The 10,669-nt window shown below is 31.0% G+C and overlaps 1 protein-coding gene across 3 annotated transcripts; it reads left to right on the forward strand.

The window, feature by feature from the left end:
• Positions 1–1,019: 1,019 nt before the first annotated feature.
• Positions 1,020–10,207, forward strand: LOC116194748 (3-hydroxyisobutyryl-CoA hydrolase 1-like). 3 transcript variants are annotated; one of them, XR_004154518.1, is made up of 15 exons: positions 1,020–1,083; positions 1,166–1,242; positions 1,443–1,529; positions 1,640–1,708; positions 2,000–2,063; positions 2,987–3,066; positions 3,504–3,587; positions 3,710–3,794; positions 3,968–4,053; positions 4,388–4,515; positions 4,656–4,719; positions 9,319–9,417; positions 9,516–9,617; positions 9,707–9,779; positions 9,925–9,976. XR_004154518.1 is itself a non-coding variant. In XM_031523635.1 (15 exons), the coding sequence occupies exons 2-15, from the start codon at positions 1,192–1,194 to the stop codon at positions 10,057–10,059; spliced, it is 1,176 nt and encodes a 391-aa protein (XP_031379495.1). In that variant the 5' UTR covers positions 1,020–1,083; positions 1,166–1,191; the 3' UTR covers positions 10,060–10,207. The 3 variants fall into 3 exon arrangements, 2 of the variants coding, with proteins under 2 accessions (XP_031379495.1, XP_031379496.1); XM_031523635.1 differs by having other exon boundaries at positions 9,738–9,779; positions 9,925–10,207; XM_031523636.1 differs by having other exon boundaries at positions 9,719–9,779; positions 9,925–10,066.
• The last annotated feature ends 462 nt before the right edge of the window (positions 10,208–10,669 follow it).

The following is a 10,669-nucleotide window of genomic DNA, read 5'->3' on the forward strand; positions in this document are numbered from 1 at the left end:
TAGAAACGTGATTTTCTTCATCAGATTGATAGTGCTTATGAAAATTGCTTCTACTAATTATTCTATATTTTAAGTATTAATTTTAATTTCAGCAGTTTGAAATTGTTAACTCTCAAATGCTTTTATTTATTCTGAAATCAGTACTAAATGGAAAGGAACATAACCGTTTCATACGATGTGGGTATGCACTTGCCGTAGATTAGTAACTTGGCTAGACCATTCACACCCGTCACAGGCTCACACCCAGCCGCATGAGACTCATGCTCTGGGAGGACCTGTAAAAAGTTATCATTCTGTTGATAATTGTTAATGAATAAGACAATGAATAAAACCACGCACTACCCAACAAAGATAACTATTTAGAGCAGTTAATAACGTGGTCTTTTCAGAAAAATTCACATGGCATCCGCGCAGGCTTAGAACAACGGGTACGGTTGTATGCCTCATGTCAGGCGGTCCCTTTTCAACAATGATCGGTGATCAATCTACACTCCTCAAATCCTAGATCACTTCCCATCCTGAATGGGTTAGTTGAAAGTTCAATCCATATATATGGGTTAATTTGAATGGGCCCTTCTGCTGTAATAAAGAGCTGAGTAGGAAGGAAACATGGCCTGCACTGCAATCATAAAATTGGTCACCCCAAGTGTTAGTTATATGTCTCAGCAATATAATGTAATATTATTAATAGTGTCAATAAATGAAGGGAACCCCAACTTAACGGACAAAAATACACAAAGTAATATTTATTGTCTTATGTAACCATAAATATATTTACCACTCAATGGAAAATAGAGCGGACTTTACCCACAGTTTAGGATTGGAAACCACTAAGAGCACCTCATAGTCAAGATCAAGTCGAAGTCCAACTAGAATTATTCTCAACCAATAGACTAAGGATACACGTGGCCTCAACCAATAGACTAAGGATACACGTGGCCTCACCATTGTATGTGTTAGCTAGTGACAGTATGTCATGGTAGAATTTCCGGAATATATATATATATATACATGTCTGTGCTTGCTTAGGGTTCCTTGTTTTCTCTCTGTGAAGTCATCTTCCTTCAACCGTTTTGTTGAACTGTACTCTTCTTTAGCTTTCTTAGATGAATTCTATACTTTTGTGCTATATGTAATGACATATTCCTCAATTTGAAATTTTCAGGGATATATACTAGAGTAATTTCTTCAATGGCCGCGACGTCGATTATCACATGTTCAGTACAGCAAGTCGTCGATCAGGTCAAACTAACATTGCATTTCTGTCTTCTTCCATGCATGCTATTGTAAAAACTACTTTATCCTTAGGTCAAATTTCATAGCCAGAATGGTTTATCATGTTAGCGCACATCATAACTTTGGTTATAAAAAAGTTGTGTGTTATAAAGCTCGGAAACTTTTCGAAGTTTGAATCCTTTCGATGTATATTAAACGTACGGCAGATACGGTTTGAAGAGATTAGCTCATCAGGTGTGAGGAAGGTGATTCTGAATAGACCAACAAAACTCAACTCTATCAACTATGAAATGGTACGTTCTGTCTTTTCTTACAACATGCGAAGTTCACTTTTCTGCTAGGTTGATTCATTAATTAACCGCAGAGACGAAGTAGGCCCAACTAAGGGTTACGTTTCGAACAGGTTTCGAAAGTATTAGGGGCTGCAGAAAAATACGAGCGCGACCCAGCAGTCAGCTGTATCATTCTGAAGGTAAAAATTATGAGATATGCTTTCCATTTTTTACTTCTCTTTTTGCAAACATTTGAATGAGTGAAGCATTATTGTTAATGCTAATTTCTCTTATCAGCTTATTAGCTAGAATAAAGAAAAGGCAATCTTTATACAACTTTTATACATGCATTTGTGCCTCATACATAAATACATACATATAACATGTAGTAGTACGGCACACTGAGATCTAACAAATCTTTTTCTCTGTTTAATTACTTTTCTTGTAAAAAATTTATTAATTAAAGAATGATAATGTGAAATGAATTTCAGGCAAATGGAAAAGCATTTTCTGCCGGGGGTGATGTTATCAGTGTGATTTGCTCTTCCTTAGGAGGCAAACTCTCTCTCCCTCTCTACACTTTCTTTTTTGGAAGACAGTATATGCTTAATTGTGACGATGTTGAGATTAATTCAAGGTTAATGTCACAAAAAAAAATGCACTTTACTTTTTCTCCGATATATAACCAAAATTAAAGGTACAATTAGAAATTCAAATATGTACTCAGAATTATTTTATTTATGACCAACTTAAAATTCTCCGTTAAATTTTTCGCATTTCATCTCTTTTTCAGTTAGTTCATCATCCTTTTCTTTGAGTATTTCTGAAAATAACAATAATCTTAGAATTTATTAGGGAAAAAAAATAAGAGAGAATAGAAAAAAGAGAGAGATGAATCAGAGGCGGTGGGGGTGGGGGTGGTCCGAAGCCCGCCCTCATTGCCCCGCGGTGAGGTCTTCGATGCCCTCTGCGACTTGCCAGCTAGGCAGTGCTCATGTCGGCCCCTATTGCCTCCTCTCTCTTCCTCTACGTCATCTCCTATCTTTTCTTTAATTTTGTATTTTTTTAAATGACTTTTTCTAAAAATAAAAATATATATTTTCTAATGGAATATTTAATAGAAGTTAGAATTGGTCATAAACAAAACAATTTTGAAATTATATGCTTAAAGACATAGAAAAACTAATAAAAAGGCGTGGATAGTCTCAGACTCCTATTAAAAAAATTGAACTTGAAACTTTCAAATTACTAGGCGTGGGTGTGTGCTGCTGTACTATACACTCTTTCTCAATATATGCTTAAATTTCTAACACTCTTCGTTTAGGATATATTTAAGGAAGAGAGAAAGTTAATATAATCTTTTTAAAAAAAATTAACCCTTTCTATGTAAATTAACCAATTAATTTGTATTCATGTTGATGATTGCAATTATTTTTTCCTTTATATTTTTGGTAATGGAAATTAATTAATAATCATAGGACATTGGAGCTATCCTGTGCTATTTTACAGGAAGATTCTAATGGCGAGCTACCTCCTCGCCACTTTCAAGAAACCTGTGGTGAGATATTCTAATTTCGAAGCCGTTGATCATATGTATGTCTGAACCATAATATGCATGACAGAGATGAATAAGAAAATAAAATAAAAATAAGAAAATGTATCGCTTGTAATTCATATTACTAAACTACCTTCAAGATCGACATCCTATGATATATATGCATGACAGAGATGAATCCAAAAGTGTGTTCGAGACAACAACTCGTTCTTTTTCTTCTTTTTTCGTAACATATTTTTCCTCGCAAGTCCTTAAATTATTCAAAAAGACAAAAAATGTAATTACTATTTTGCCAAATTAGGAATACATTTAAACTGGAAATCTATTATCCACTCGTTGATGTTCCAATTTGTTTCTTTATGCTAGCTATTAGTATAAGGCCAAATTGTTTCATTACGGTGCTTATCTTCTAAGTCGAATATTTTCTTTTCCCCTTGAAGATCTCACTGCTCCAGGGTATCGTAATAGGCGGAGGTGCAGGGCTATCAATCCAGACAACATTTCGGATCGTGACCGAAAAAACAGTAATTTTTTCTTTACTCTCTCGTCTTTCAACGAGCACAAGATCCGGCAACTAAATCATCAATTTGGATTTGAAGATTAGTATATCCACCTTGTCAAAAAAACATGTGTGCATTCATCTCAGATATTTTCAATGCCGGAAGCATCAATAGGACTGTTCGCAGATGTCGGAGCTTCTTATTTCCTCTCGCGCCTCCCTGGATCTTTCGGTATATATTATTCTAAACCTACCAAATTAATTTTCTTCTTTTCTTCTTTAAAAAGAGTTCTTTTTTCTAGAATTTCTCTTTTTTGTTTTGACTGTATAAATGACGATCAAGCCAACATATATGGGAATTAAGTGAAGTAGTACTAAAAAAGAAAATGTTGAGTGGCACTGCAGGAGAATATTTGGCACTGACTGGAGCACGGCTTGATGGTCCTGAGATGGTCGCATGTGGCCTCGCCTCTCACTTTGTTCTCTACAAGGTATTAGTTTTATACGAACTTCTGCCGTGCTCCTGGCTACCATATATTCCCCCTCTCTTCCTGCCGCGATCTAAACGGCAGGTGACAGGGGCGTAAGTACGACATCCTGGAGGTACTGTAGATAAATTCTATTGTTAATATTGATACTACTACATTCTCTTCTCGTTTTCTCTTCTTTTTAGTGGCAATCCTATGATTATTTATTTATTTATTTAAATAATTGGTGTGTTATTAACAACATACTAACTTGATTGAATATCATTCTTATCCTTCACTGCTCTTCCAATTTAACAAAATTGATGTGTTCTGCTCTTTCCTTTAACTATGAATGCAGGACCTTAATTTGTTGGAAAAAGCAATATGTGAGCAGGTTTCATCATCTTCTAACGCATCACACATTTCTGAGATCATAGAGAAATTTGCACAGACACCGAACCTAAAACAAGATAGTGCATTTAAAAGGTGAGAGTCTATGTAAATGTTCACTTCTTTTTTTTTCTTTATTATTTCTATGAATGCAAATACTTTCATTACCTCAGAGAGAAGTCGATCGATTGATTGGTGGATTAGCCTAGCTAATTCATTTGTTTTGGAAATTGTAGATTAGAGACGGTTCTTAACAGATGTTTCTCTAGAAGCACGGTGGAAGAGATTCTAGCATCATTGGTAATCCACACTTCTTGCAAATTTAAATTAATTACATATAACTTAAAAAATTAATTACATATAACTAGTCATGTAACCCCGCACGTTGCATAGGCATCTGCATGTACTGTTTATAATCAAATTTTTAAAAATTAAATCTGTGTAAATCTATCTGAAACTTTTTTATGCTTGCATGCATTAAATAACCCTGATTTCATCAAAAACAATAATAATTAAATAAATATTCAAGTTTTGTAGTTGAAAATATTATAATTAGTCAAAAATACCAAAACGTACATCTTTATCAAGGAAAATCATGTCCAGACTAATGACTTCATTAATCCTTATGCTCACCACATCCCATAATCTTATCAATCTCACTCTAATTGTCCATATGTCTTTCTTATGGTCCAATTCACTTATCATGTGATAAACCATTATAATGCCTCAAAATCTGTAATATTATACATTAAAAAAATAAGTAAATGAAATGCAAAAAAAAAAATCAAATTTAATGGGAACGAGAGTTCATAGTCACCTTGGCAAAAAAAAAATCTGCAATATTCTACTTTGGTTTTTAATTCATCGTGCCATATATATATATATATATATATATACATACATACGGGGAAAGGCAACTCCATATTATATATCCGTGCAGTGTATACGCATACATACAAAGGGCAAAGGGTAAAGGGCAAGTCTATCTTATATATTTTATTAGTTTCCTAACTCTATATTTTGAATATGTTGAACACCGATTACTAAGACACGGTAATTGGAATAGAATAGGCTATCTTACTAAGACACAGCTTTTGTGAAACAAATAAAATATTAACCATTATGAGAATAAGTATATAGTTTACTGTATATTTGTTTCTTTGTATATATTTTATAAGGTTATATACATATAATTTATATATTCTAATACATAATTAACGATAGAAAAATTCCCTCAATACATAAGTGACGACATGGCAAAGCGAGTTCCGTCATCTATTTTTGATAATGTGATGACATGAGAATTCGGCTCGTACTTCGTTTTCATATATATAGATTATGTTGTGCTATATGCAAATAATATAAATATTCTAATGCATAATTAATGATAAAAAATTTTCTTAATACATAAATAATGACATGACAAAGCGAGAGAGTTTCGTTTCTTATTCTTAATGATGTGACAGAGTGAGAATTTGGCTCGGGTTTTATTTATATATATATATATATATATGAGTTTATTGGAGGATCACCGACCTTTTATAATAAAAATAAAAATAAAAACGGGATTTTGATATCCTAAGTAGGATTTTCGTATCCTAAATCGATCACACAATTTAAGATTAACATCTTAGAAAAGTAAATTAATAGAAATTATACAATTAAAAATGGAAAAATAATTTTAAGTAAAAAACAAATGTGTCGGTTTTTCAAAGAAACGCGATTTTGATTCAATGTTGCTTTGGCAAAGAAATATATAATTTCAAATATTTTTTTGTTAAAAAAAAAAGATAATTGTTTTAGGAAATCAAAGTAGTTAGAGAAATAATTATTTAAGATAATCAAATTTGGAAAAATAAATTTATCTTTGTTTACAAAATTATTAATTTCGATTCAGTGATATGTATAAACATGTTTTTGCTAAATAATATAAACATAAACATAAATTAGAAAATATAAAATATAAAATCGTAAAATGTCAATGACGTACACCTAATTAGTGCATTTATCGAATAATATATATTGAGATTTGCATATATTAACATATCTTTACTTTGTTATCATAAGAAAATTTAAGAAAAAAAGATAATATCCTTGAAAAACTATACTATAATTGCAATTTAAGAGAGTTTAATTTATAATCTATATTAAAAATATAAAATCATACGTTAATGAATTACATTTATTGGAGTATTTACCGGATAGTGTATATTGAAAATTTGCATATACTAACATATCTCTGCTTTGTTATCATAAGAAATTTAAAAAAATATATAATATAAAAAAACTATATTATATTATAATTATAAATTAAGAGAGTTTAATTTATAATCTATATTTCTATATATTATATGCAAGAAATTTTTAGAAGGAAAAGTCTTACAATATTTTTTGGATTACACAGTCGAAGTTTATATATATATATATGACATTGATATAAAAGGTAAATTTTATCCAAAAATATATATAATAATTGATATCAATTTTTGAATAAAATAATTACTGAAACTCCAAAGATTAAATGGATAACCTATCAAGAAAAAGTTGGTAAATTATGTCTATATTGTGAACCTTATCATGAAAATGAAACAATTAAAAAAGAACCCAATGAACATATTGAAGAAAATAATTAATATGGGTTTTTGAATAAAATAATCTTTGAAATTCCGAAGATTATTTGAATTATCACCTATGAAGAAAAAGTTGGTAAATCATGTTCTATATTGTGAACCTTACCATGAAAAAAAAAATTATAGAGAATCCTTCAAACATACTGATATTGTCATCATTATTTTTTGGTTACTTCTAGTGTTTATAGTATAATACGATCATGTAATAACACTCTAATTGGTCATGCATTATTTTTAGATAATTCTTTTCACTTGCGGTAAACGACTGTGGCACCTCAAAATCTACTATATTATAACTTATAAATAAATAAATAATCAAAATACAATTCTCAGGCGAAATTGAAAAATAACGAGCATAGAAGATAGAGAAAATACTTACAACTATAGATGGTCGAATGGAAAAATAGCACCTAAGAATTTGCTATGCAATAAATAAATAAATAATGTGAATTCTTATGCAAAAATAGAAAAATAACGAAGGGAGAAGATAAAGAAAAAACTTACAATTTGGAAGAACTGAATGAAAAAATCCCTTAACTCAAGAAGATTTACGTAGAATATATAGATGGACTTAAATTTTAGTATAGGATAAAAATTGAAAATTAGGAAGTTGTTGATGAAGGAAAACATCACTTTCCTTTACATGATATCGATATTTGTAATATATATTTTATGTAAGTTTATATCCATATACATATATTTCCTTGACCATCATATATATATATATATATATATATATAACTTGACTATTTCGGAGTACGCTGAGGAGAGTACTATTCGAATTCCGTATTCTCGTGACTATGATTCGTTTTCGTTTATTTTTATTATATTTTTAATATATTCTATTCAACTTTCGATAAATAAAAGAATGAAAATAATAAGTGCGTTCACATTGCTATTTCGTCCCATTAGCAAATAAATTCTTAAGGATGAAGTAAATAACAAAATTATAAAGTAAAACAATAATATATATGGTACTTAACGCTAAAGTAAATAATAATGTTACAAAATAATATATTAATATATATGTTTACTTAACGATGAAGTAAATAATATTAATATCCATGTTTATTTTTCTATAAGTTTTACAACAAATTAATTTTCATGAATTTCGTTGTAAAATTGATTGATAGCATACTCGATCAAGCGGGGGATTTTCTCGCATACTACGTACCTCATTCTACCCTTTCGAGGCAAATGTTCGGATCTATTATGACATAGTCTTTTAGGATTTAGGGTAATATGGTTACATACAAATTTTATACTATCCATACTTACAGTTTTTCTATATATTTAACTAGAAAAAAATAATAAACTTTAATTGATTTTGTCACATTTACATAGTTGAAAGTTAAGTAATGTATAAATTTCAATTTTTTTCCATAAATTACAAAATGTGTTTTTTTTTTGCTACTTACCAAACACATATTAACTCTGATATTATTCAAGGAGAATGATTACCAGTTTCATTAATTGCTTCAATTTAATTTTCACCCACTACAGAACATTAATTATTCTATTAATTTAAAACTGATTAATCTCGCATAATTTTTCCTCCATTAAGTATCATATATTAGGTTAAATGCCACAATAAAATTTTTTCATAATAACATCATTAATGACCGTGCGTAACACATGCCATCACCCTAGTATATATGTAATATATCATGTACGTTCTTATATATGTTTATATATCTTTTATATTTTATATGTTTCTATGTGTATATGTTTTTGTATAAATTCCACTATATATTATTCATTGTACAAAACTTTCTCAATATAAATTATTGATATATTTAAAATATCATGTATAAAGATTCCATGATATATTCATTGTACCAAATGAAAACTTACTGAACCAATATTAATAGCAAAATCTCTATATTGAAAGATTAAAAAATTTCCTAAACAATAGCTAATGTATATAGTATACATTTTGTTAGGCTATATGCAAATAGTATATATATTATACTGCATAATTAATGATAAAAAAATTCCTTAATACGTAAGTGATGATGTAGCAAAACGACAAAACTCTGTTTCTTATTTTTGATGATGTGGCGGCATGAGAATTCGACCCCAGCTTTATATATATATATATATATATATATACACTATCATAGCATTTTCTCAGCACACTTGTCTGTTTTTATATTTATCTTTGATATTGATAATTATTGTCCTCGTGTCCCGATTTTTTAATATTTCCCAGTAATCTTGAAATACTTATAACTCTTTTTTTTTTGGATTATTGTACTTTTTTCCCAAGGAAAATGAGGTTACAAGAGGAGGAGAAAAGTGGATAAAGGACGCACATGTCTCCATGACATCTGCTTCCCCAACTAGCCTTAAAGTAACATTAAAATCGGTAAGATTGAATAATCAACAATTAAGCAATAGACCACCAGTTGATTAATGAATTTAATTAAATAACATGACAAATTGCTGCTATGTATATAATCTCAGATAAGGGAAGGCAGGAGTCGAAACCTTGAACAATGTCTGTCCAGGGAATTCTTCATTTGCGGCCACATGATTCAGGGGATGGTAAATAGAGATTTCTACGAGGTATTCTTACTTCTTCTTGCTGCTTGTCTCTATTATTTCATCGCCGTAGTCGTTAGTATTGCTACGTACTCACGCACCTTACCTGAAAGACATAACGATAGATACGACCACAATTTCCAGGGCTGCAGAGCATTCTTGTTCGATAAAGACAAGAAGCCGAAGGTACATACACTTCCAATGTCAACATTTAACAATTGTTTAAAACTCTTATCTTAGTCGTCATCTCTTCGACTAATTAAGATACTATTTTTTATAACCAAAAAATAAAAATTGAATTATTATTATTACTGCTGTTATTTATTTGCAGTGGAATCCTCCAAGTCTGGAGCAGGTTACTGAGGCAATGGTGAACAGGTTCTTTGAGGATATCGACGACCCAGACCTTGGTGGTCCGCTGAAGGTCCCCCACAGGCCCCATGACTTGATCACAGCCAAGCTCTAAATAAAGCAGCAACTAATGGCTTGTATTTCCCTTTATTGTGATTAGTACTTCAGTTTACCAGATGAGCAAAATCTCAAACGCAAATTAAACTCGGGTATTCTGCGTTTGCAATCGCGGCTTATGTAATATCCAGCGGCTTTCCATGTTAGTATCTTCTTCGCTTCAAAGAATATGGGCTCCCCTTTTGAATCACTAATAACAGAATAACCATGTAAAGCCGAACTATCCAATATGGCAACTCCTCTCTATTCTTCTGTAAGAGCCCACCGATTCAAACACAAGATCAATCATATATATATATATATATATATAAATAAAAGGAAAATGACACTATTGATCCTATATGTTTGTCATTTTTGACTTCGAGTCCCAAATGTTTCAGTTTGGAAAAACAAGTACTAAAAAGTTTGGAAAAGTGTCACCGTTGGTCCTAAATCTAACTGACCGTTGCCGCCTACGTGGACCTAATGCAGTCAAATTCATCCACGTGGCCGTTAAATGATGACGTAGCGCATCGTGAGTGGTCAGGAGTTTGTTCGGATCCGGATGTCGGGTCCCTTCCATAATCGGATCAGTTCGGGTCCGGGTGTTTTCTTCTTCACCCGACTCC

The sequence above is a fragment of the Punica granatum genome, chromosome 2 (genome assembly GCF_007655135.1).
Source record: "Punica granatum isolate Tunisia-2019 chromosome 2, ASM765513v2, whole genome shotgun sequence".
Taxonomy (NCBI): domain Eukaryota; kingdom Viridiplantae; phylum Streptophyta; class Magnoliopsida; order Myrtales; family Lythraceae; genus Punica; species Punica granatum.

Coding starts and splice junctions, on each gene's coding strand:
- LOC116194748 (XM_031523635.1), top strand. CDS start 1,192: ATGGCCGCGACGTCGATTATCACATGTTCAGTACAGCAAGTCGTCGAT. Junction 3,588..3,709: donor GGATCGTGACCGAAAAAACA/GTAATTTTTTCT, acceptor CATTCATCTCAG/ATATTTTCAATGCCGGAAGC. Junction 9,618..9,737: donor TAAATAGAGATTTCTACGAG/GTATTCTTACTT, acceptor CACAATTTCCAG/GGCTGCAGAGCATTCTTGTT.